Genomic DNA, 26,681 nt, shown 5'->3' with positions numbered 1-26,681 from the left:
AGAGAGATGCACATTTAGAATTTATACAATGTTTATTTCATAGCCATGATAAAAGTGTACCAGACAACAATGTCTTTTTTTAGCTATTCTATCATTACATAGCAGATACATAGTCTGTTTAATATTGTCAGAAGATTGGCATCTACTGGTGTTTTTAATTTTACTGGTATTTATAGATATATTTACCTTTTTAAACAATCATGCGTGTAATATCACTCCAGGCTGGACACTGGGCTGATGTTTTAAGAAGCAGTTAATACTACGCTGTTTGACATTATTTCAAATTATCTAGACAACCTCTCTGCGGTCTGCTTTATGCAGGTATTTGTTCTTATTAATTGCTTGAGTCTTGTTTCAGATTTATTTTCGCTAATATTATAGTATTCATTCATTAAATGGAGACTTGCAATATAGTATTGTTCCTGCAACATGCAAGGTTAAAATATAAATCACAAAAGTATCAAATGTAACCAAAAGATCCCGCATTTACCAGTCACCTCAACATGCAGTATAGATCACCATAATCTATATAGTATCAGATTAAAAAGAAACAGGCATTCTCTTCAGAAAACATGAGCACTCTCGTTTCTTTTTAATGTGATCACGGTACATAATCCAATAATCCATAGAAAAGGAACAACAGGAATATAATGTCCTGCACTGCATTTCTCAATGACTCGTGGCTCTTTTTATTCAGAGCTTGGGGCTCTTGAAACTGCCTGTATTTTTTTTTTTTCGTGGAGCAAAATATAAAGATGTGAAACACGTTCTTCAACAGACTCCAGGTCAGTTTTCTTTTTTTTTTTAAGATACAAACATCTTAAAACAAACTATTAAAAACATAGTAATTAAAGTTGTATTGTTTGCTTTATATCGTATACCTGTATTCGACAAATGACAAAAATAGATCTAACTTTTACAATATGTTAAACGCAGTCTACGTTTTTTTTTTACAGAAAAGTTTAAGAAAGCTTAGATTTACTACAGCGCCGCCATATGTAAAGCTGCATCAAAAATAACTTGATTTTCTTCTGACAGCTGCAATATTCTTGTACGTCTGAGTAAGGCACCAGCATCGGGTGTCATTCCATCGCGGTGTCCCTGTGTCGGTGTAACTAGTTGTAGTGGCGATTGTAGTAGTAGGAGGGTGAAAGCCCATCGTAGTGAAATTCACGCCACTGCTCGGTCTTCTCACGGGTTCTCTCGTACTGCTCTGTTTGACAAAGGAGAAACATCCGTTATCTGTGGGAATACAGGGGCTAGTCTTCAGCGGCGCATTGCTAGCCCATCATTACAGGAGCCAAACTTCTGGGCACGTACTGTAGTTGCTTTAACGACACCGATTTTATATTGTATTAAAAGAACAGGAATGCCTTATATAGACCCCTCGCTAGGGATATCCGCCCAATCGTGTTTTGCTTTCAACGTTACACTTTTCTTGACCGAAAACAACATTGGTTTAACGTTTCTCAAAATATCGCGAACACAAGAGATCCTCTAAACACAACCATTAAGTTTGTTTTCAGTTTTGTGAAACGTTTGTAATATACAAATAGTGTAATGCTCACAACAGCACTTTGTACAGAAACTGGCCAATGGTTGAATAATATAATTTTTTACCAGCAAAAACAAAGTACAACACCTCGGACTATATATGACAAAACACAAGACAGCCAGAGCTTTTCAGAACTAGATACATCAGCATAAAGCAAATTGATATTTTTTCATAGGAATATTAATCTCGCATTTCAATTTACAGAAGCACCTAAGTATATAGATAATTTACTGTTTCTCCAGCAAAATGCAAGCGCAAAAACAAAATTTCACTAAAATATCTAGAGAGTTCTCCCTTACCTTTAAAAAGTACTTTCATTTTACTCTGTAAATTTGCAAGTTTATAAAAACAATACATTCTGCAACAAATAAAGCTGCTGAAGCTTTCCTATGTGTTTAAATTGACCGCTATAGAAAAAGCTCATTTAATAGGTTGAAATAGCTGTTATTCAGCAAATTCTGGCCATTCAGAGATTGAAACCCTCCTCTTGATAGAAAACGTGCATTTATTTTTATTAAATCTGTTTCTTATGAGTACTGTAAGTACATAAGTACCTGAAATGTAATGTAATGTTTTTTTAAAACTGTGAACATTATAAGAAGCCTATCTATGACCAGCAGTAGTGAAATACAACAGTAAAAATAGTACATTTATTCTTTTCATTTTATAACTTTTTTTTGAAGGCTGAGAAAATGAACACAGGCCCTGTCTTCAGATAAAACGTCATGCAGATTTTTAGATATTTGTTCAATCATTTTCAATTTTTTATCTGAGGCAGTAGACATTGTAGAGAAGTCCTTGAAAAAGACATTTACATCCAAGGCGTGCCACAGCTTGAGAAACTGACTTTTGAAGAAAGACAATAGTCTGTTTTTTCCTGTTTTTGTTCTGGATGTTTCTTTCTAATTTGTGTACTGAGAAATACTTTCCAAGATAATTCAAGATATTAAAGGACACATCCATTCCAGGAGGATATTGACCTGGACTTTCATTTGGGGGAGGGGGTGGAAAACAGTGTTTGGACTCTGGTGTGGTGTTGAAACTCCACTTTGCATGACTTATGTTATTCCCAGTCAAGCATTTACAGTAAATAAACCTTTTTAGTCTTTGTGATAAAACTCTCTTGTTAGCTGTTTTGCTGTGGAGATTAGAGGAGCTTTGTGCATTAACTATGCAGGGGGAACTGTGTTTAATGAGGTCCAATAATTATGATTTTGTGTTGATCTCATTGAGACTTACCATCACGCTCCTCCTCAACAAAATTTTCATATTCATTTCTCTGCTCCTCGTAGTACTCCCTTCTGCGTTCGTCAGCAGCTAGTCTCTGCCTGTGTTCAGCTGTGAATTGAGACAAAAAATATTTAGGCTCACACACTCCTTCAATAATAACCAAGCCATTTTGGTCAGCTGATAGAATAAATGTGTTTTTGAAAGGAAGCTAGGTCAGTTCAATGAGAAGCATGACACTGCTCTCATGTAAACCATTGCGTATGATTCCCAGAGGAGAACATCTGGATATGTTTCTACTTGCGTTCCAAAACAAGGTGTAGAAAATCACAATATGAATGAATGTCAATCAGAGGGTCGTTGGTTGAACTGTGCAAAATACCATGTGCTGTAGCGATCAGTGCCCACTGTGAACTTACACAAGTGAGCTTTTCATTTCTGTTAACTGCTGTTCATCACAATGTCCGCTCAGGAGGCACTTACTCAGGTGTTAGTGGGCAACTTGCACAAGAGTCATGGATTTAATTCCCTCTACAGCCTCTCTTGTTCTTCTTGAAGGTTCGTGACCTCCTCAGAAGCCAAGAGTCAGAACTCCAAAGAAAGGCTTTACCTACATCTTTTGTGTTATTAACCTGTGGTTGTGGGAAGTCAAATGCCCTGGACGATATAAATATGAGGAAGCCAGATATGGAGCTTTTTTTTCATTACAGCAGGAAAGTAAAATTTGGCCACAGCAGCCATTGGCAACAGCATGTACCATGTCGGCTGAGAACATGTGCATCACACATTTAATCACCTGCACTTTCAGAATGATGGTGTCAATGAAAAATGTGACTGTGCGCAGGACAGATTTATCACAGGCTCAACGGTTTTTAAATCCTGTCTCGAACGATGCGGTTTTCACTCGGCACTGAAGCAATGAGCAATGGGGCGAATCCGTGGTCAGTTCTGCAACTCGGTGATCGTTCTTTTGTGTGGCTGCCTGAGGTCTGGCTGCCCTGGGCATTCGCATGCCTGAAGACAACCCTGAAAAGCAAATACTGGCCCAAAGGCGACACTGAAGTGGGACGGGTGAAAACCCATGGCCAACCCAAAGGTCAACACCAGCAAACCCACTTGACCACTGGATTGAGGAAGCAGGCTGGCCTTGAGCGGTCTGGCCGCAGCAGCAGGTGCTGTTCACCGCGCAGGAGCGTGGAGCTCGTTCTGCTTCTTCTGGACAGAAACAGCAGGGCTGCTCGTCATCGCAAGGCATTTGTTTTGCACAGAAAAGGGGGTGGATGTTTCTCCCGTTTACTGCTTTGGATTTTCTGTGCCCGTGTGCCTGTTTTATTAACAGTCTGGATGAGGGAAGGGAATCGGTTTGGATATTATGGAATTTTAAAGCTGGAAAATGCCATACCACCTTATCTCTCACCATCCCATCAAACTGTATTTTCTTGGATAAAAACTGGAATAACATTTAAAATGCTACAGTATAACCGCAATTAATCAGTTTATAGATTGATTTTTACTGTGTCATCTTTTTTATTTCAATATTTTCCTGTCGTTATTAGAATTCAAAGACTCATTTTGAGAATTGACCCTCGTGTTTGCTCTTAAGTATCTTCAGATTCTTACTTTGTCAATCTTTTTTTCCTGTGGTTTAATCAGCTAAATAGCAGTAAGGGGTGTCTGATTAGGGAGATGCTTTTAGAAGTGCAGTTTTTGAGGAAGTCATTCACAGCTGGATTACTAGTGTGAGGTGAGTTCAAGAGGTTGAAGGATAATTGGAAAGAGTCTGAAAGTTGATTTTTTCTAGATGTGACCAGATACCAACAGTGTACGCAAGTATAAAATAGTGCAATGATTATCTGAGGCCTTCCCAGAGAACAACCTTTATGTCAGAACATGTCTTCTTGAATATTTGCTTGAAGGTGGAAGTCTAATATGGATATCAGACAAGTAAAGTACTTATCCAGCAAAACAGGTTGTTGGAGCCTTAAATACAGCCGATCTTCACTGGCCTTCACCCCTCCCCCACGTCACACAAGTGAGAGGCCAGCGTCTGGCTGTGTGATCTACAGCCGTGCGGCGTAAACACCTTCTCGCACTCCTGGGGCTAAAACTGTTCAACTTTCCGGGCTAATTTTCATTCCTGCTCACGACAAGACCAACAGTGCTCCCTCTCTCAAACCTGGGCTAGCACTGTAATTTCAGCGGAGCGTGCAGGCGTGACGGCAGCAGTAAAGGCAGGGTAGAGAGAAACTGTCAAATCCCTTTTTAACCGAGTCCAATCAGACTGTTTTTATTCTCGGGTGCCTGAAAGATGCAGGAGTGTAAAAAGGAGAGGGAGAGTGGAACTGCTTCCACACGTATCAAAAGGTTTTGGGTGCTGGCTTCTCCATTCTATCCTGTGACTCCTTGCGCTGCCTGTGGGCGTCAGGCACATTCTATAACTCCTTTAACACACCGAGCACCTGAAAACCTCACTCGCAGAGAGAAGTGCCTCAGACGATCCACTTCTGCTCATTCTGAGAAATGCATTTTCCACTTGGACACAACCCTCTCTGCATGCAATCACATCAGCTGTTTTTCTCCTCAGGCTAACATGGACTTTCCAATGTGTTCACCTGCGTTTCACTTTTAAATCCTAGCTATCATCTGTTCCCAGAATCTGCCCATCACAATGCTCAAAAGAAAAGGCAGTGTCAGATCATTTCTACAGAAATGATTTCAGCAGAATTCCTCTTTTAGTCCGGGGCTACATGCTTTCAGCAGCCCTCCTTCATAAATGCTTGGAGTGCCTCTAGGGAACTGTGAGGTGGAACAAAAACTTAGTTGAAAATATTTAAAAAAAAACAGCCTCACCATTCACTTCATCTCTGGACTTTGTGGATCTCTTGCCACGTCGTTTAAAGAAGCTGGATGCATCTGATTCAGGCATGAAAATCCTTTTCAGCTCTGCAATTTGAAATCAGATTTTTAAAAACTCCTGACATATGTCCCAACAGCTAATTTAAGCACCAGGTAAAGTGAGGGCTTTGCTGTACTTACTTTCTGCATTCTTTGGTTTGACGTCTGTGTTATCATCTCGGACTGCTGCACTCCCAGCTTCACGGGCAACTTGAGAAATGAGAAAGATTTTGTGAGGAAAAGGTTCCATTGGTGGAAATCCAATAAGAAAGAAAACTTGCAATATAATAATTCATGCATAAATAGCAGTTAAAGTAGATTCAGTTTTTGTGTCCTATTTTAATGCAAAAGGCCTGTATAAAAATACAGCATCAGTGGTTTTGAAAGAAGAAAAGATAAGAAAAGGACAGCATCAGTCATTTTAAAAGAAGAATTCCTGTTGTCGTGAATTACGAAAGCCGCGGTCATGAAATTAAGATGTTTATTCCCAGTGCAGTTCTCATCTTCGAAAAAGGCTGGCCGCTTTACTTACTTGCCAAAATTAAGACAGTCGCAAGGAAGGACAGGAGGATTATCCGAGTCCAGAGCATTTTTGCGCCACTCTCGCTGGAGGGATCAGAGCAATGGTGAATGAGAGAAGTCTGCACGCTCGGATTGAAAATTCCTCATCTGTCAGATGGGGAGGCAGGGAGCTGGAATTCCGTGTGTGTGGAGGGGAGGGGAGGGGCCCGGGGAGCCACAGCTGCCGGGTAGCATCTAGTGCGAGCTGACCACATCAACACTCCCGCCAGTCAGCAGCCCACCTGGGCGGCGCTGGGCTTGGTGGCAGATGGGCGGGAGGGAGCCGCTAGTTTCATGTAGCGGAAAGCTGCTAGATGTTGTGGAGGAAAGTGAGAAACGGTGTCGACCACTTGTGAGCCCTTCTCACCTGGCTCCCACCACAGCTGGCCTCTGGCCTCCATGTCCGTGCTTTGCTCATTATGTCCAGGCTGCTTTTAAATGGCCACTTCAACACGTGTAGCCATTTTCTTTGTGTTTTCGACCTTTTTTCATGGTCGTGCACACCTCTTGTGTGCTGTGCGGTTCTCACGGGGGATAATTGTCTTGTGCTGCTGATTGGTGTTCGACGTGAAGCCATCTTCCAACTACTAATACAGGGTCACAGGGAAGCTGGAGCCTGTCCCTGCAAGCAAGGGGCACAAGGCAGTGTACACCCTGGACAGGACACCAAGGCACACAAAGACACACACTCACAACGGGGCCGATATTCCCAGAAGCAAATTAGCCTACCAGTATGTCTTTAGACTGTGGGAGGAAACAGGAGCACTCAGGGGAAACCCAAGTGTACACGGAGAGAACATACACACTCCACACAGATGGCACCCCAGGTCTGGAATTGAACCCAGGGCCCCAGTGCTTTGAAGCACGAACGCTAACCACTGCACCACCGTGCCACCCCTAAAACCCAGACATACGTTTAATAAAAGACTGGGGAAGGGAAACGGGATTGCAGAGACCACAGAAAATATTACTAAATCTGATCCCTTTCAACTTCTCTTTAGTTTTCAGTGACTGGCAGTGAGTATGTGCTATGTTAAAGCACTTGTCTGTTTAGAAGCTTCCAAACAAATTGAAAAGGCTTTGACATGAGTGGAGTATTTTCTCAGTAAATTTCATAATAGCTTTTCTCAAGGTAGTAATAGTTAGTCATTTGGTGTGTTTTAAAGAGTTAACAGCTTTAAAGTAACAGCAAATCCTTGGAAAATATGTACTATTCAGCATTATAAGCTATTTTGATAAAATAATCAGCTCTGTGTGGAAGAGCAATTGGAGAATGTGTAGGGAGGTCCAGGTTAATAATCCTGTATAGTTCTATAAGCACACATAAGTACAATCAACTGAAGGCCTTTAACCTCATTGTACACTGATTTCACCTCCTTTGAGAATGTGCTTGTAGTTTCTACTGTCTGTGTTAAACGTTTTTTGTATCAAAATCCTTTATTTTGTTCCAAATAACTCCATCTAATCTGTAATTTAGACGCTTTCCAATTTCACAACAACCAATGAAATGAAACAGGATTCAACTCAGGATTTTAACTGGGCTCCTCGAGGAAGTTCACTTTCTTATGGTCACGCCTCTCCAGTGTAGCTCTGGCTTCATGCCTCAGATCATTGTCCTGCTTAAAGGTGAATTCTGGGACAGCTCTGAGGTCTGAAGCATGTTTTCTTCTAAGAGTTGGCAGTACTTTGTGCCACCCCTGTTCCCATCAGTGTTGACAAGCTTTGCAGTCCCTGCTGGTGAGAAGCAGAACTCGAACATGATGCTGCCACATCTGTAGGGCTGGTGTTGAGTGAGTGCTGCACTCTGTTAGCTTTGCGTCAGATGTAACACTTTACATTTAGACCAGACAGTTCCAGTCTTGTCCTGTCCGACCACAAAAACATTTGCCACGTGCTTACAGTATCACTGAGGTGTTTTGTTGTAGTCCCCCTGCTGGATTTGAGATGTTTTTTTTTTTTTTCAGTTTCATGCAGGCCACCTTTGTGAAGTGACTGAGATATTGTAGACTCCAGGACAGCTTCTCCCATCTCAGCCACTGCAACTGTGCAACTCTTTCAAACGTGACATGCTGGCTGTCAGGAGTTCTGAAAGGGGTGAGTTGTCGGACCTGTGCGAAGCCGTGAGCAAAAGCAAAAAGTACTACGAGCAAAAGTAAATCCAAGATTCCAAATTCAAGTTGTTAGGCAAGAGCGAAGTCAAAAGTAGGAGAACCAGGTCGAGTAATCAAGGAGTCAGGTCAAGAGTATTTGAGTGCACAAGAGAAAGCTGTGGAAGGCTTCTCAACAGTGAACGTAGGTCAGCCGGTGAAGAGTGTTAAATTATTGAAAAGAGAGAGCCATGGTTGGATGATTAGTTCCTGGATGAGCATGTGTGGAATTTAGTACGCGTGGGAATGCAAAGGGGACTTACGGGAGAAGGGACGAGTCATGACAGAGGCAATCCTACTCAGTTTCCTTCTCGCTCAGATGCTCAGTTTGTATGAACAGCCTGATCTAGCCAGTAGCTGCTTGTCTTCCACTTCTCACCATGCTCAAAGAGATAGTAAGAGATATTGTTTTGAAAGCTCCTTGATCTTCATGGTAGAATCCTTTCATGAAATTCACTACCTGACTGAGGGACATTGCAAAGACAGGTGTATTTATTGTAAATAAATCATGTGAACCACTATTAATGCACACAGGGACCACTCAACTTATTGTGTGGCACATTGAGACACTTCTGTGCATCTGAATTAATTAACGTTTGTAACAGCAAAGGGTTTGAATGCTTTTGCAATATTTTTTCAATTTTTCTTTCATATTTATTAGTTCTGTTTTTTTGCAAAAAAAAAAACTCTCTTTAAAGCCGTTAAAGAGCATGCCTGTTAATCTTGCAGAAATCAAAATATACCAGCAGGTTTAACCAGAATCAAGATCCTTTTCAGGCTTGGGTCCTCCTCCAGATGAAGGCTAGCTACAATTAATTTTAAATTCCTTCTTAACTTTTCTCTCTGCACCTCATTACAGCAGTGTAAACATCCACACCTCAGCCTTGATTTTTTTAATTGGCCTGTTTCCTGTGCTGATTATTTCTGCACAGTTGTGTCCATACAGCTGGGTTTGTCATTTCATTTATCTACTAAGGCTAGTAGTCTCCTATCCATCTCTTATCGTTTACCTCCATCCCTCATTCTATTCACAGTACGAATACAGCGAACAAGTCTCCAAATTCCATTGCTGCTTTTGGGGATACAATTGGGAACTCAGGCCCTTAACCATTCAGATAACACCGCCATTTTTTTGTCAATTTAATAATACCAGTGACTTCCTTTCCCATTTACAAACCTCTTGCAAATCTGGAGCTATTTTTGGACGTTTCTTCCAACTCAAGGCTGCCTTCTTAATGCTCATACGTATTTATTTTAAAAAGCAACTCACCTAGGTCTTCAGAAGCCTTCCTTCTTTACATACAGTGACCCTAAACAAACACTCCCTCAGCTGTTCTCCAACCTCTGCGATGACCCACAGTTCACACCACGAATTCTTCTTACCTTTTCCATGCTTCATAATCCTGCATTGGTGGTTTGGGGGTCCTGCTTGGTTTTCTAGGGGGCCCTGGTCTCCTTGTCCTCTGGCCGGGAGGCCAGCCCTCAGCCAAGCAGGTTAAGCCACAATTTCGCTACACGACGCTTTTGTCTTGAGTGTTTGTCATTCCTAGTGAAATGTGGTACACCACTAATTTCATCACCCCAATCTGAGTGTTCTCTCCTTATCTTATCCCACTGCTTTCTATTCTTTAAACTCTTCTCAATTCACATGCCTCAATACTACAGTATGGCATACGATTTGAAAATCTTTTTCAAGGAAATTTATGAAAAGATAAATGCACTGTATTGTATGCACCACGTACATATACTGTATCTGGCACTGGTGCTGAACTCTTAACACGTTAGTTCAAACCTAGATTTTCTAAATCCATATTGACTAGCTCATCAGAAGAGAAGTAAGAGAAGTCAAACATATTGGTCTACGTTTACATTGTTAATAATTATAACTAATGGATATAATATTTGAGATTAGCATTAGTCTCCAATTGCATTTGCTCTTGCAAGGCAGTCTGTGTGAGTAAAAACACTTCATACATCAGTGCCAGGCACAAAAACAGGAATAATTAACCACTGGATTGCAAAGTTACTTAGAAACAAGCGCTATCAAGGTTTGCGGTGTTTTAGCTAAATTCGAGACAAGGTGTAAAATGTATTGCAGTGATTCTTCCGTTATATCTTCGTCAACCATTTCCTTCCAACAAATGGAACTCATTGAGGTATTAGGGGTGCAGTGTATCACCAGGAAACTATGCAGTTTCTGTGCATTTATTTTTCTTCAAGTTCTGGACGAGTCCCAGACTTCAGTGAATGTATAAATTGTTTTCCGAGTTGCCTGCAGTTAAGGAGCGAGGTGCTGCTCTGCTCTGGGTAACAGAGCCGCCTGTGTGAGAGAAAAGGGGCTGGGAATCTGAGCCCCAGTCTCTACTGTCTCAGAGTTGCTGTGCGATGTATCTGCTCAGGACGGTAAAGGAAACGCAGGCCCATACACACCGCTTACTTAGTCCTATTTGTGTTTCCTCTTACAGCACATGACTTCTCATGTTCATTCCCAGCCTTGAACAGAACAAGAACTTCATCATCCACGTATTATGAACTAAAAGAAATGTGATGATTTTTTATTCAGGGCATGGAATTACCATAGGTACTGTGATAGAAGCATCTGCATTTGGTTTTACGTGTACGTTTTTGAAATGTGCAATTTATAGTTTTCCGATTTCACCTAAAAAAAATTAATTCTTAAAAAAATTTCCAAATAAATACACTGTGTTTATAATTCAACACTATGGGCTTAGCAAAACAAAATCATGTGCAGAAGTTAAATTTACAAATCTCCACAGATTATATGATGTGCATTATGTACCGTATATTCTTGAAACGAGGTAATTCCTCTCCACTGGAATTTATTTTAATTTTTAATGATATACTGTTTGGTTCTATTCTTTATTCAGACAATATACTGACGCAACATTCAATCAGAAAGTTTCAGAATCCTAAATTAAGAACTGAATCACTTTAGATACAGTATATGTTTTCATCAGTACGTAATGATTAGCACATTATTTAATAAAATGAGGAGGCCATTAATGTCTGCTTTAGTAGTCTTCTTGCTGGTGTCAGTGGTATAACCCCTGCACACCTATATGCTGACATTTTGAGTTCCGTTCATCATCTGTGTTGCAGCAACACAAACATTACTGTAATTCCTTAATCCTCCAACACAATATGTCTACCCACGTACATGATTGTTTGTGTCAATTTGGGGTTGTGCATTGATCTGTGATATTAGCGCAACCAAGCACCTGTGAGAGGCTAATGTTTTTTAGTAGACCTGTCATGAACGGGTTCAATTGGATGCTGAAAAACAGAACGAAACAGAACGAAAACAAATGGTTTGGCTGCCAAGCCAGCTTATGATGTGCGAGAGAGAGAGGGAGAGAGCAGAAATGTGAGGGAAAAGGTAGGGTGTGGACACAGTGAAAACAGAAAATGTCAAGGAGGAAGGGCAGGATGAGAAAATTAATATCTCAGAGACAGATTCCAAAGGGAGGTGTGGAAGACAGTTGTGACACACCCTGGAGCTGGGTGTCACAAACAGGAACACTGGCAGGCAGGTCAAGATACAACAGACACAAAGAACAGCCATAAACGAAATAATTTTATTTATAGTGAGAGAAACCCAAAAAACAAAACATGCACGCCTCTTTGAGCTACTAACCTCCTTCATCAAAAGCCTGTAGCTGGGCTGCTAAACTGCTTACTAGCTTCCCAGAAATCTTTCAAATGCAAGTCTTTTTCCGAGACTATCTCTGAAACTAATTCTCTCTCTGAATACTTCTCTAAAACTCACTTAGTCGATTGGTCTCTTCCTTCTTGTAAATTTGCACTGCAATATTCTTGCACTAATTGGTCATGTTGACTGAGGATGGCAGGTCGTTCCCAGGGGCTTTCTTGGGAATGTACAGCATTTCTGACAAGAGTCTCCGCCTCATCTGAACCCACCACCCTCTCACAGCAGCACACAGCATCAGTCTCCAAACGAATAAGATTGTTTGCACGACATTACAGAGAATAAACTCTGTAAAGGAACAAGGTCCATTTGTGGTATAAGAAGTGCAAATAAGTCAAAACCTAGTTTAGTCACAATGCATTTGGACCTACCAAACATGATATTCTGGAGACACCTTGAGCTGTTTTTCCTATTATTTTATCATTAGAAAAAGAACTGCTGTGTTTTATGTTACTTGACAAGCACAAATAACCAAAATCCACCTTAGAAGCATACAGTAAATTTATGAAGTCACTTATAATTTGTATTAGGATAAGCATTACTGTATTATATTCTTACCAATGTGAAATTTAAAGCCCAGAAAAGGACTACAAAGGAGTAAAGAGCATAGGAATGCTACAAATGAGAGAAGCTATTTTGACCCCTCTGGTTCTTTTGGAGGATAGTAGCTAGTCAATCGAGGATCTCAATTAACTGATTCTTAAAAGAAATTAATTGTATTGGTTTGGACCACATGACTGGGGACTCCTATAATCCTTAATATGGGAAGCATTCACCTAGCTTCACATAAGCAGATTTCATTGAATCTTTATGGACAACCTCAACTGGAGAACACAAAGTACTGATTTCAACAGTTCCACTGTGGAACCTATTTTTATCAAGAGCTGCATTGTTATACTGCTCAATATTACTTAAGACTAACTCTAAAAAAAAAAACACAGATTGCTTCTAGAAATGTCTTATGCTTTGGGAGTGTTACTTGTTTGCTGTCAATACAGCACTACTGTACTCTCACTCTTATCTGATCTGGTCTTAGGAGCCTCTGTCAGAAAACTACAAATCCTATGTCATGTTTCTGCATTGTTGTACAGTATATACTGCATTCCTCATTATTCGGGTTTAGTCATCTGGACAGCTTTTACTTTTAAGCATTCAGAATATACATCCACAGTCTAACAGTTGCTCTATTGTTAAAATGAACAATACAATAAGGTCATTTTGTTTGACAACAAGAAAGGTACAAAAGTACTCTGAAATGGGTGATGATTGTAATCATTTTCATCATAGAAAAGCCTCACTTCTTTCTGCTAGTACTTTGGGACTTTTCTGCCTTGGCGGCTTTCTAACTGTAGAAGGATGTTTAGAAGGAAAACCGAGTCATTGAGATCTATGTGGTTATAAACACAGTCATTAACATATTCCTGAATTTTCAATCTATGAGCAGATGATAAGAAATTGCATGCTTCCATTCCAGTAAATTTCCAATTTAAGGTCCCAACTAAAGGTAACATATGAAAAACACAAATCCTTTGTCTCAAAAGTTGTCAGTATTACTACTCTACCCTTTCAGTAATGAGGGATGCTGTGAATCTGTGTTCTTCATTGAGGACATTTTGAATACGGCTGTAGACTCTTCTCATTGTTGTGATTATGACAGTTAATTTCACGGTACTTTCGTATTTGCATATTCATGAGATCTACCAGACAGAGTTCACTGGGGGCTAATTAATCTCAGAGAGGCAGAAAACAGACAGTTTTCTGTAAAACGACAATTGTGCCTGGAGATTGCTGGACAAAACTGCGTTGATTTCTGAACTGCTATAAAGAACAATAAGATAAGCAAAATAATTTCATGATTATTAGTCCATCACTGGGCACACAAAGACACAAACACACCATGGACAAATTTCCAGAAGTCATTCACCTTCCAGTCTGTCTTTGGACTGTGGGAGGAACATGCATGGGGAGAACATACAAACTCCACACAGACAGAGCTCAGGTCTGGAAATGAACCCAGGGCCCCAGCACTGCGAGGTGGCAATCCTAAGTACTACACCATGCCATTCACTAAACTAAATCAAATTCTGTTGACGTACAATTAAAAAAAAAAAGCCCAGTCACGAGAACACTCAAAAGCTCTTTGAACAATCTGTTTATGATTTTAAAATACAAACAATACACACATTGTTTAAAGTGCATTCTTGCTATCTACAGTAATTTTAGTGCCTTCCAACAATCCTCTTTAACTTTTAGATCAGTTTATGAATTCTAGCAGAATTACGTTAAAACATTTCTTTATAACCTGCTCTTTTGTATTTTTACCTACTTTTCCCTCTTAACATTTACCCTCTCCCAATAGTACTGTATTATTTAATTTGAAATATTAGTTTGTTTCTACAAATTATAACCCTAGAATGAAAAGAGGTAGTTGCTAAATCTTGAGGCAAGATTTTTCGCAACAATACTATTAAAAAATGGTTCACATTTCTACTATAAAGTTTCATGAATCTACTAATACATGCATACATTTTTCTGCATGTAACTGCATTCCTGGCACTTTGATATACAGTAATGCTTTGAGTTATTAAGGATATTACAAATGACTAGAATTTAAATGACAAGGCAGAGTTATAAATTATTAGAAATTTGTAAAATGAATAATAGAGAAGATTTTTTATAAATGCAGAACGTACAAATGATTTGTTCAATATTCAAGGCCTGGTCTGGCAAGCGTGATCACAGTGAGGTCCTCTCCCCCTTTACAAGGCGCCCTCTGAAAGCCCATGTGTCCTGAAAGACAAGAGACAGAGTCACATGCAAACTCTCCTCTATACTAACAAGCTCAAATCTATGTACAGTATCTGGCACATTGATCTGTGGTACTACACATCTGGTACATTACCTGTGGTTCTAAAAATCTGGTACTGTGATCTGTGGTACTACTGATCTGGTACAGTATCTGTGGTACTACAGATCTGGTACAGTACCTGTGATGCAAAGAATCACCACGACAGTGGTGGGCCTCATTAGTAATAATGATGAGGCACCATACAGAGAGGAGGTGGAGCAACTAGCGGACTGGTGCTTAAACAACAATCTGTCTCTGAATGTCGATAAGACAAAAGAGATGATAATGGACTTCAGGAGGGCCTACGCTGATCACTCCCCACTGCACATCAATGGCTCCCTAGTGGAGACAGCTAGAAGTACTATGTTTCTTGGTGTGTATATCACAGGTGACCTCACGTGGACCATCAACACCACCTCCCTAGCTAAAAAAGCACAACAGCTTCTCCACTTCTCCACGCGACGACAGAGAAGGGCAAACCCCCCCCCATACTATCCACATTCTATAGAGGTACCGTCGAGAGCATCTTGACAAACTGTATCACTCTTTGGTTTGGGAATTGTAAGGTCTCAGACTGCAACGAATTGTCAATACAGCAGGAAACATCATTGGAGCCCCCCTTCTGTCCATTCAGGACATCTACCACAAACGCTGCACACACAAAGCCTCCGGTATTGTGGACGATTCCTCCCACCCGTCCTGCTACCTCTTTGCCCTCCTACCATCTGGTAAAAGGTATCGCAGTATACGGGCCAGCTCCACCAGACTCCGTAACAGCTTTTTTCCACAGGCTGTCAGGCTCCTCAACAAGCTCCTCCAACTTAGTCCTTTTTTGCCTAATGTCAGGCATACTATCTAAAGTATTCTTTGCACAATCTTGTAAATTGCACTATGCACATTGCACTTTATGTACCCTGTCAGAAATGTCTACGTCTACATTGTCTATAGCATTGTCTTGTCAGTGTCTTGTCTGTATTCGCACCATAGACCTGGAGAACGACGTCTCACTCCTCTGTATACTTTTATATGCCTGGATTGACAAATAAACATGAACTTGAACAAGAAGAAGACAATGGAGAGGGACTTTGAAACAATGAACTCCAGGGGGCTGTGGCAAACAATGAAAACACTCACAAACATGAATTCTTCAAAGAAGAACTTCCATCGAATGGATGAGCTGGCTAAAGCAAACAAGCTGAATGACTTTTATCTGAGGTTTGAGCCACAGGACTTCTCTGGTGCATGTGACAGTATATTAGATACTATCACAGCTGACAGTAGTACTGGTAGGCTTGTAATAAGTCCGCAGACAACCACACAATCTTTCAAGCACATATGTGCGAAAAAGGCAACAGGTCCTGATGGCATCTCTGCCTCTCTTTTAAAAAATTGTGCTGAGGAATTAACACCAGCATGGTGCCCCATCTTTCAGAAGTCTGTTGACTCTCACCCTGTTCCAGCGCGGTGGAAAAAAGCAATAATTGTTCCAGTACCCAAAAAGCCCTGTCCCTCAGATAATAATGACTGCAGACCGCTAGCACTGACATCTGTTATGAAATGTTTGAAGAGAATTATGGTATCCAAGCTGTGCTCAGAAGTGAGCACTGTACTGAATCCATATCAGTGTGCATACAAACACCGGCAGGGCACCGATTATGCAATTAACAGCATTATGCATCTGATTCTTAAACACCTAGAGGACCCCAATGCCTTTTAACCATAACATTATAAGATGGTATCACTCATTTTAAACAAACCGTATGTCAGGGTTAATAAAACTCTTTTGGAGTCACAATCCATTAGCACAGGTGCCCCTCAGGGCTGTGTGAGCTCTCCAGTTCTGTTCACACTTTATACAAATAATTGTACGAGCACTAGTCAAATCAACGTCATTTTCAAATTCTCGGATGATACAGCTGTGCTTGGCTTAATGAATAGAGGAAGCAGTTCATCTGTGTACATGTCAGAAATCCAAAGGTTTGTGCAATGGTGCGACATCAAGAGCCTACTTATGATTGTTAATAAAACAAAAGAAATAGTTTTTGATCCCAGAGCAGTTGGTGATCACTCACATGAATTAATCCACAACGAACCTATCACTCAGGTTGATTCATATAAGTACTTAGGAGTACACATAGACAACAACAGTAACCTGTGCTTGACTACTCCTGTTGAGAGTGTTCAAAGTTCAGCAGCGGTTATATTTCTTGCGAAGACTAAGAGTGTTTGGGGTTATACAGGAAATAATGTTACTCTTTTACCATACTGTAATCGAGAGCATTATCAGATATGGAATAACAGTGTGGTTTGGTAATTTATCAGTTCAATTAAGATGGCAAATTACCCGTCTCGTCCAAACAGCTTTGAAGGTCATGGGTGTGAAAAAGCACCCCTCCCTGCGGACAATCTTTGAAAAAGCCATAATGAAACAGGCAGAAAAAAATATATCGGATCCTTCCCACATCCTAAATTCTGAAAACCAACATCTTCCTTCTGGCAAACGTTTTAGGGTTCCCAAATGTAAGTCAAACAGATTCAAACATTCCTTTATTCCACTATCCATTAAAGCTGGCAATGCAAATGGCAAGGATAAACACAATTTCTGACCTTTACAATTCACTTGTGTGCAATATGTTTTGTGATGTCTTATAAATGTTATATGTTGTTATATGTGGTACTACGAATCTGGTACAGTGATCTGTGGTAAATTATGATTTGCTACTCTGTGTTATAATGGAAAAGCAAATGGTATCAAAAAAGTGAACCAAACGTATTCCTGTAGAATCAGTTCTCTTGTGCTCAGTAAGAGTATTCTCTCAGTTTTGTGTTCAGTATAGATGTGAATGCTCTTACCTTGAGTGTAATATCATCACCTAGGCCATGCTTTCGTAAAGCAATGCCCTTTACTTCCTCTTCGATGTTTTCCTGGGTTGTTCCCTTCACATCAATATAGTAACAGTCAGCACTTGCATAATGACAGGATATGGCCTGAAAATATAGAACAAAATACAGTGCTGAGTTGATGTGTTAGAAACAAAATTCAGGTATCTGCTGAGTGTTAAGTTTTATTCGCTACTTTGAATACAGAACCTGAAATTAATTACATACATATAAATTACAGGTCAGTCTACCTAAGACACTACATGGAAAAACACAGCCATGGGAAAAATAGCTCCTTCTCTTATGTAAAATGGCTGAAACAATAGGCAACTGATATGGATTAGGCTAATAGAGTTAGACCTTATACTGTAGACTTATTATTAGTCTTATAGGGTTGTTTGATCAATTCAAATAACAGTATTCCTAAAACTGAGCGCAATGAAGCAACATACAGATGGGACCATATGGAACACTACTGTGTCTTGTGAACATCGACAGTACACACCAGACAGTTTGTACTACATTGTACTACATGACTGACTTTTATGGAAATACTATATTATCTTCTTAACGTCATTTTGTTTGTTCTTGTCTTGTTTTGTCTTTTTTATTTTTAATCCATACCTTGATCAAAAGTGTGATCACAATCAAAAGCCCCATACAACCAAACAACATCAAGTACGGCTAACCTGAAGGGTGAAGTCAGTAACTGAACATTCCTAAACTATACCAAATGAAATCAAATCAACATATAGCTAGCGCCTCCTCCTGTTCTCCCCATTTTGCTATTCAATCCCATTTGTAAAAGAACAATTTCTCCTTATCCATACGGATAACCACCAATATTCAGAAAGTTCAGAAATTCAAAGAATTGATCTGATGGCCTTAGACAGTGAAAATTACATGGAAATGCAGTTCAACCTAAGAGCAGGAGGCACTTCTTTAGACAATAGATAATGGGAATGTGGAAAAGGCTATCCTGCCATATGGTTGGCTGAAGGCGAGTCCCAGGCGTCTTTCAAGAAACAGCATGATGAGGTCCTCAGAGCAGTTATCTACTGTAAATACAGTAACAGGCAGGCTAGACAGGCCAAAGGGCCTCCTGTGGTGTTTAAGCTTTCTTCTGTTCTTGTGTCAGCATGACTTGAGATTAATCTTTACTCTCTGCCAGCCTTATTTTACTCCCACCAAAATACTTACAATAAATGAACTATTACGACTACTTTTATTGAACAGGGTCAGCAAACAGGGGTTTAAGACATGGCCTGGCCAGCATCCCCAAGGTTGCTGGACTGATTTGATCTCATTTTAAATATTAATCGGGACTCGGTTAGATTCTGGTTGCCAGGCACCCAGCTGAGAAGGCACCGACTAAACTGATTAGGCTTTAGGATCTCCTAAAATCATTAGGATTTTTTGCCCCTAAAGGCAGGACTGTCTCTTGTTGAATGGGCCCTATTATAGCAAATACTTTAGACATATGGAAAAAGTCAACCACATTCTTGGCACTACTCCAATATTTAGAATAACTTTTCATACTGGTTTTCAGCTTTTATTTACCTTGGTCTACAAAAGGCAGTGCTATAAGGCAGTAATGTTGCTGAAATTACCGCATCGGTGGGTCTTACCTTCCTGAATCCCTGGGTGCGGTTCATCCCTGATCCATGGATTAAAAGTGGGTGGAAGAACACCGTGTCCCCTTTCTCCATTACAAGATGCGTTCTAGGATGCTCGGGGCTATAATCCTGAACACCATGGTACATCTTATTCACGCCACCCTGAGTAACGAGGGAGAGACAAAAATGGACATGAAATGACAACCCATTCAAGAGGGCTAAAAGCTAAATGAAGTGAGCGGGGAAAGGACAGCTCATTTCTTAGGTTACCAGGCTTTGCTGAGGACACAAAGACACACAGAGAAGGGCACAGTAGCTCTGACGCTGGGTGCTCTTTGAGAATTTAAACACAGTGAGTATTACATATTGCATTCCTTTCCTTAACAAGCGTACAGCCTCCAGTTTAATAAGGTGCTTTGAGCAAAACACCCTTAAACTTAAAAAACACTTTATGTAGCTGGCCACTGGTATTTACACAGCTGAAAGAGAGTAAGAAGTTGACGTAGTTCAGGTGGGTACCTGCGTCGGCGAGCACAGGCTGCAAAGGAACAAGTAAAGGTTTCTCCCTGGCCTTTAGCCTTCTGGGCAGGGTGCAGTGAGGCAACTTCATCCCACAAGTAAAGGTTCACTCCATGTTGAAACGAGAAGAAAAGAAACAACGTTTCGGCTGTGGAGCCCTCTTCGGGAGACCTAAAAGGGAGAAAAGGCTCCACAGCCGAAACATTGTTTCTTTTCTTCTTGCCCAGAAGGCTACAGGCCAGGGAGAAACCAAGTGACCGCAGCCCCTCTCGCTTGGATCCCAACAGACCCCTGAGGGCCAGCTCGAAGGGCTGGAAGGGTGAAACACATGTTGTGCGGGGGGCCAGTGCCGAGCAGCGAAGCGCACCTCCCATGCCGGGTAGTCGTGCTGTTTCAGGGTCCCCCTGTGAGTCCCTGGCAGCACCACGAGGCAGCCGTTGCTGCGGTCCACCCTCTCCATGGCCGTCCAGGCACACACGATGCGGTCAGAGGGCCGGAAGGGGAAGTAGTGCAGGTCCTGGTGCATGGGGTGTCGGGAGGTCTTCTTGCCTGAAACGAGCGGACAACCTGCCATTAAAATTGCGCCACCCAGCGTCTGCTGTGGGGTAAACCGCTTTGTTTTACTGTTACTTATTTTATTTCTGGTGTGTGTTTAGGAAGGCTTGTGAATGTACTTCATATAATTAAAGACATCAAATACAAATCCAGCTGATAATAGATGCTGCTTTATGTAGTATATCTGTATTGTGTGGCTTTAATTGTATGAGTTCACTGAACCAAATTCCATGCAATTAGTTGTTATGATAATAAAGTATGAAACTTAATTATTCACAGCGACGATTGTGGCATTGGGAAATAACAGTACGTAAGCAATTGTTAGCTTTATGTCATGAATGAACAAGCATCAGACATCACCTGTGTCAGGGGGTTTATTGATCAGCATAGTATGCATAGCCATGATGTTTGGACCTGTAAAGCACTCCACATACTTCACGATCTGCAAATGGAATTGAATATGATTAACGTGTTGCCTAGGGTCCAGAATACGACATTAGCAACAAATCCAGCAAGTCGTTTATTTGGCCTGAAACACCTCTGTGTGTCCATCACAACGGATTAGTTAAAAAGAGAAATGCAAGGGATTAGCCTAAATTGCACAAAACAGAGTCTGAAGGAAAGGAACGTTTGTCTAGATTTTTTACTAAAAATGGACTTGACGTCTTTGACTCAGTTCAGAGTGAAAACAGTATTAGTATGTTCCCTGAGGGACCTTTGCTTGCGTCAAAGGCTGTACACTTAGGAGTTAATTAAATTAAATCTTAAATAAAAATACCACCATTTTTAATCTTCAACACTGCTTGTAAAATAATCTGTAAAACATCATTTATGCTCTCAGTTCTCTGGAAATTAGGCTTTGCCTTTGCAGATATACAGTAAGCCCAACAAAGCTGTTTCTTATCATATTCCCACTGTCAGACAGTGCAGGCTACAGCTCTATAAGTGAGGCTTTGTTCCTACTTAAAATTTTACAAATATTTTTACAAATCATTCTATGTTTATGTGTGTTTTTATCCATATTTGCTTTGCTAACCCAACTTTATAATAATAACAGTTGCTTGTACTTGTATAACACTTTTCCCAAAGTTTTACTTATGAATCACTGAAATGCAGCACCCACCTGACTAACATACTGCAACCTTTATTCGCCATCCACAGCACATCACGTGGAGAGGTAAGAAAGTACTTCATCACTTAATTAAGGGGGAACTGTGGAATTTATCCAGGAAACACTGTACAAGTTGTACAATCAAGATGCAGGTTACAAACAAATTCGATAAACACAGCGTTAAACTCCTGTAGTTTCAAAATTGTTCCTTGCAAACAGAAACATGATGACTGAGCTCAGATCAGTAACTAGTTTCCGTACACTTGATTGTAAAGATCACGATAATTACAACACAATGTGTGCACATCCACCTCTGCCGCACATACTAACCTGGGGAAGAGTACAGAATCTGAAGAGTTCTGGGTCGTCCTGGAAGTCCTGTAGTTTGGACACTGCTTTCTGGTCAGGAACAAACTCGGATTTAGCAATGGCAATGTCCCTCATCACCAACAGCCCAGGTACTTCAACCTCCCTCCTGCAGATCTTCTCAAACTCCTCTCTGGAAGACAACAGAACAAGAAGCTGTGTCGGACCTGTCCCCTTTGCAATCTAGAAGTTTGTCACAGGGGAAAATACCGGAGGAGAATTGCTTCATTAGCTAGACTGATTACAAAGACGTGTTCTGTATCTCATTCTGGTTTTCTTTAAGTAATTTGGAAAAAAAAAGTAATAAAATAACGTAGTAGTTGTATATTTAAGACTATAAGGGAGCTTGGAAAAATACTACAACTCCTGCACCCATTATTAAAGTAAAAAATGTAAAAGGCTAGGTTTTAAACATGTGTGATAAAAATAAAGACAAAAAGGATAAAAATACTAGAATTGCTATTAATTTTTGAAAGGACCAGTACTTTATCTGGGAGATGTCATGGCTTTGACTCTCTCTTGTTTTTGCTATCATCTTTATTGAATGTCCTTGAAATCCCTGTGTTCAGCAAGTTGTTGGGAATTACAAATTCCGGTGGTGTGCAGAGAAATAACGTATTAGCAGATGTTGGACCAGCATGATGAGCATGGCAAAGCTTACTGTGTTGAGAAGAGGCACTCCCATTGATTTTACTAGCAAAGCCGGTTGAGTTTGTCGTATCAATCCACAACTGCTTATCCCAATGAAGATTTACAAGGGAGAAGGAGCCTATCCCGGCAAGCAACAGGCACAAGGTAGAATACGACAGGCAGGCAGGCAGGCAGGCAGGCAGGCAGAGGTTTCCCAGATAGCAATTAACCTGCCAATATGTCCCAATATGGGAGAAAACTGGAGAAGCCCAGTGAACACGGACAGAACAAACACACTTCACACAAGTCGCACCCCAGTCCAGTAATTGAACTCATGACCCCAGCACTACGAGGCAGACATACTAACCGGTGCCACTTTCCTGCCCCTGTTTCCTTATATTCCTCAATAATAACTGAGAAAGAGAAAGTGACAAACATATCGAATAAAAGGGCCAGGAGACTGCTACTATTGAACTTGGTACAGTATAAAGGTTAAATATAAAAAAATAGCGCCATACATTTCCAAATATTAATCACAGCCTGTCGTTTCAACTTGCCTGAACTTGTCAATGTCCTCATCAGACACCAGATTCTTAATGAGCAGATATCCGTTTGACTCATAAAACAATCTCTGCTCAGGAGACAGAACGTCCGTGTCCAGGGTATAGCTGCAACAGGGAACAGATGTCTGTTACTTCACTGGTGTTATCCTCATAGTGTACAACAACAGGGGAGTTCAGTCTGGTTCCTGTGCCTGTGTGTTTTTATGTTCTTAGAGAGCTAAACCAGCTGGCTACTGAGGTAAATGGCCAACCTAGCAGTTTCACCCAGAAGCTTCAGGTGCTGCTGTTTTGAAGGGATTTGACACTTACAGATACCCTAGACCTCCAGGAGCAGGACTGGACACCCCTGATGTTTGCAATGTATTAAAAACCATACGCTTCTTACAGTACCTCTGGTGATTACATAACTTACCGGAATGCTGAAGGATGGTGACATGACACCGATTGTGCAGACGTGTCAAAAACTGTCTTTGTCTTAATGTTAAGATTAATGGAATAAACTGAATTTTTATAACTGTGCAAACACCTAGACTACATACTGTACACTCTAACTACCTTTTAATATATGTGCTTTTATGTGACTAAAAGACATACAATTCTAGTTATTACTAAATACATTAGTAATACTAAATATGTAAATAAAAGACATCTAAGTCTGGGTTATTAGTAAAAACACATTTTCCTAGGTATTTACTAGGTATACATTATTTTGGTATTTCCGTTTCCATTTTTTTTAATTAAAGGGGTACTTACAGTATGTTTGCGTTTCTTGTATTCAAATAATATCACTACTAGCAACAAAAAGTAAGGCTTTGCAATATAACAACTTTGGTCAGTGTTTTCACAAACACGTTTTAACTTGTACTGTATTGCAACTTATAGATCTAAAACACACTATTGGTACTTGACTGTATTGTACCCATCTATTTTCAGTACTCTTTTCCTAGCAAGGTACAGTGCAATGAACTTTTAAAATAATCCTCCTGTACTTCTTTGTTCTCCCTACTGTATATTAATCCCTATAAAAAACAGTGTCGCAAGAGTAAATAATTATTCAAAAACTTAACAATTGACAGTAACAGGTTTCCAGTTACTACACAAATAATTGTAGATAAGGTGGTTATAAAGCACTATTTAACAATAATATTACAAATCACCTAGCTTTAAACATGTCATCTGCCAAAAAAAACTACTCGAATACAAATTACGGGTCTATTCGCTTTGGGAAATTTGCAATAAACCAATTACGTATTTTTACGTGATTACGCTGCAGAAAATGTTAGAACAGAAATAATACCGATAATGGTTAGAATCATTTAAATCGCCTTAACATATAATGCGTTTTCTGCAAACTGGAAAGACAAGGCGGCCTGTTTTGGGCACCGTGGTGCCATGCCTGGAGCTCGCTTATATCTCAGTGTCCACAATGACTCGACACATTACGGGGTGTGTGTCTCGCTCGTTTCTTTTTCGTATTACTCAAATGCCATAAGAAAAGGATACAAGCTGGGGCCTCGGGCGATCCAAATGATGAATAACTCTCTTGAGTCGATCGGCGGCTCGAGACATTTCTGTATAACACAACGAAATATCCGTTATAAATCACAGCAAAATTCCTCCCTCCGTTTCCGCCTACAGATTTCAGTTTGAAAGCATTAAGTTTGTGCTCATCTGATCAAAGTCTAAGGTAGACATTACGGAAAAACAAGTTGTTGCCAAGTTGCCTGTAACACCATGTGACTAAACCAGTACAGCCGCTTTAATATACAAAATTTTAGAGTGAATTAAAAAATACACAATCAAAACAACACGGGCTGTTTATTTTTTAATTAAAAAATACTACTTAGTATTGACATATAATTTAGTTTACTAATGGCGCTTTATTGTATTTTATACCGATCTAGAGCAGAAATTAAGTTTAAATTAGAAACATGGCTCGTCAAATATAAAATTCAATGACTGTCTTTTAATGTATGTTTATGAAATCTGTGCATACAACCACCCCGTTCAAAGTACTAGTAAATTATACAAGTACTGTATAATATACAGTAAGTAGGTAATGTAGTTGCTAAACGAACACAATGCCATATGTGCCAGCTGTGGATGAGATCAGAAACTACACATCTTAAGTTACTAATTTATAAAATTCAAAAGGTTTTATTGAATTATGCCATGGCTGCTGTGTTACAGTATTGCCAGATCAACAGGAATCAGCAGGACATTTACAAACATGTACAACAATCCAGTAACATAAATTGTACTGTTTGAACTTCTCTTTCTCTGTTCCCCAGGCTGTGCCAGGAGATCACATGCAGAGCTGTCAGTACTGTGACGTTCCCTCCCCTCTCCCCAAGTAAGATTGCTTCTTGTTGTGATTCTGGCAGGTACAGGAATTCTGGGATTTGATTCATTGTTTTAAGAATAGTTGCTTAATCCTCAACTATGATTTACAATGTAACAGAAAGTACATTCTCTGTCTCCACTTCTTCCTAACATCAGCCAAGTAGCCTAATCCTCCAGACCTGCCCATGTTGGCCAATGTTTGTGGCCATTGAGCCTGTGCTTGGTCTGTGTCTGTTTCACCTTGTCCTTTCTCTCCCTGATGAGATATTTTCCCTTTTTTAGGTCTTGGCATCCTTGCAGTCTGTGTTGTGTTTGTACAGTATGTGTGTTCCAGTGGGTAAGGTTGATTGTTTGTGCTGTAACGTGCCTGAATTGTTTTGGCAGTTCTGTCCTGAGGCTGGCCGGTGTCGGTGTGTCTCGTGATCTTCAGGACCAGATGGCTGAGGCATTTTTTCTCTGAGTTCCGCTCTTTACTGGGCCCTGTGATGGCAGAACTTGTGGACACTCCCTTCTAGGTGTACCCAATATTTTATCGCTGTGACTGTCTTCTTTACATTAATTAGCCATGAGTGTCTGCCTAATTCTGGCCTATTTTTTGTGTTTTTCGTTGCACGTGAAAACTGTTCTTACATAACTCTTCTATGGGATGTTCGCCCCTTTTTGTGTAATCCTTGTTACGTCGGCCCTGCTGTGGTGGCGGGGTGTGCTGTAGCTGTTGTTCCAGCCCCGCCCCTTTGTCCTGCTCCCTGACATACCCGGAATCCACCTGGGGACCCTGTCTGTTGCTGTGCCCTCCAGAGCAGGTCCAGCCTGCTGGGGGTGGCACTGTGGCCGGGGCGTTGCGCCGGAACCGGGCCTCGAGGGGCGCACTGCTCAGCCTGGTCCAGAGCACACCCTCTGTGACCCGCTCTGACTGTGTGTGTTTGTTCTGCCCGGCCGCAGGAGAACACCTCCCTGACAGCTCACACCCTGCTCAGCCCGGTCCTGGGAGTGCCCTCTGCGACCTGTTCTGACAGTGTGCTCTTGTTCCACCCAGGCCCAGTTCAGCATCTGGTTCACCGTCCATCCAGGCCGGCTCTGGGAGCTGACCCTCCAGCCCAGTCTGCGCTCCTGCCCGGCATCAGGACTGTGCTTCGGC

The 26,681-nt window shown here is 40.7% G+C and overlaps 2 protein-coding genes and 1 long non-coding RNA gene across 3 annotated transcripts; 1 reads left to right on the top strand and 2 right to left on the bottom strand.

Annotated features, from left to right (window-relative positions):
* Positions 1 to 13: 13 nt before the first annotated feature.
* On the bottom strand, positions 14 to 6,432 carry ucmaa (upper zone of growth plate and cartilage matrix associated a). Its single transcript, XM_015352471.2, has 5 exons — positions 6,210 to 6,432; positions 5,819 to 5,887; positions 5,633 to 5,725; positions 2,795 to 2,893; positions 14 to 1,213 (listed from the first exon to the last, which is right to left on the bottom strand). Exons 1-5 carry the CDS (start codon positions 6,265 to 6,267, stop codon positions 1,116 to 1,118), a joined length of 417 nt encoding a protein of 138 aa, XP_015207957.1. The 5' UTR covers positions 6,268 to 6,432; the 3' UTR covers positions 14 to 1,115.
* Positions 6,433 to 14,248: 7,816 nt separating this feature from the next.
* phyh (phytanoyl-CoA 2-hydroxylase) lies at positions 14,249 to 24,921 on the bottom strand. The gene is made up of 9 exons (XM_069192518.1): positions 24,704 to 24,921; positions 23,613 to 23,668; positions 23,191 to 23,305; positions 21,972 to 22,136; positions 20,891 to 20,972; positions 20,343 to 20,524; positions 19,469 to 19,618; positions 17,814 to 17,948; positions 14,249 to 14,902 (listed from the first exon to the last, which is right to left on the bottom strand). The coding sequence occupies exons 1-9, from the start codon at positions 24,767 to 24,769 to the stop codon at positions 14,849 to 14,851; spliced, it is 1,005 nt and encodes a 334-aa protein (XP_069048619.1). The 5' UTR covers positions 24,770 to 24,921; the 3' UTR covers positions 14,249 to 14,848.
* On the top strand, positions 24,806 to 26,135 carry LOC107078019 (uncharacterized). The gene is made up of 3 exons (XR_001478995.2): positions 24,806 to 24,887; positions 25,492 to 25,553; positions 25,928 to 26,135. It is a non-coding gene; the product is annotated as an uncharacterized lncRNA (long non-coding RNA).
* Positions 26,136 to 26,681: the final 546 nt, after the last annotated feature.

Source organism: Lepisosteus oculatus, chromosome 7 (genome assembly GCF_040954835.1).
Source record: "Lepisosteus oculatus isolate fLepOcu1 chromosome 7, fLepOcu1.hap2, whole genome shotgun sequence".
Lineage (NCBI taxonomy): Eukaryota > Metazoa > Chordata > Actinopteri > Semionotiformes > Lepisosteidae > Lepisosteus > Lepisosteus oculatus.
The sequence above is the reverse complement of the archived record's forward strand: the minus strand, read 5'-3'. Positions and strand labels throughout refer to the sequence as shown.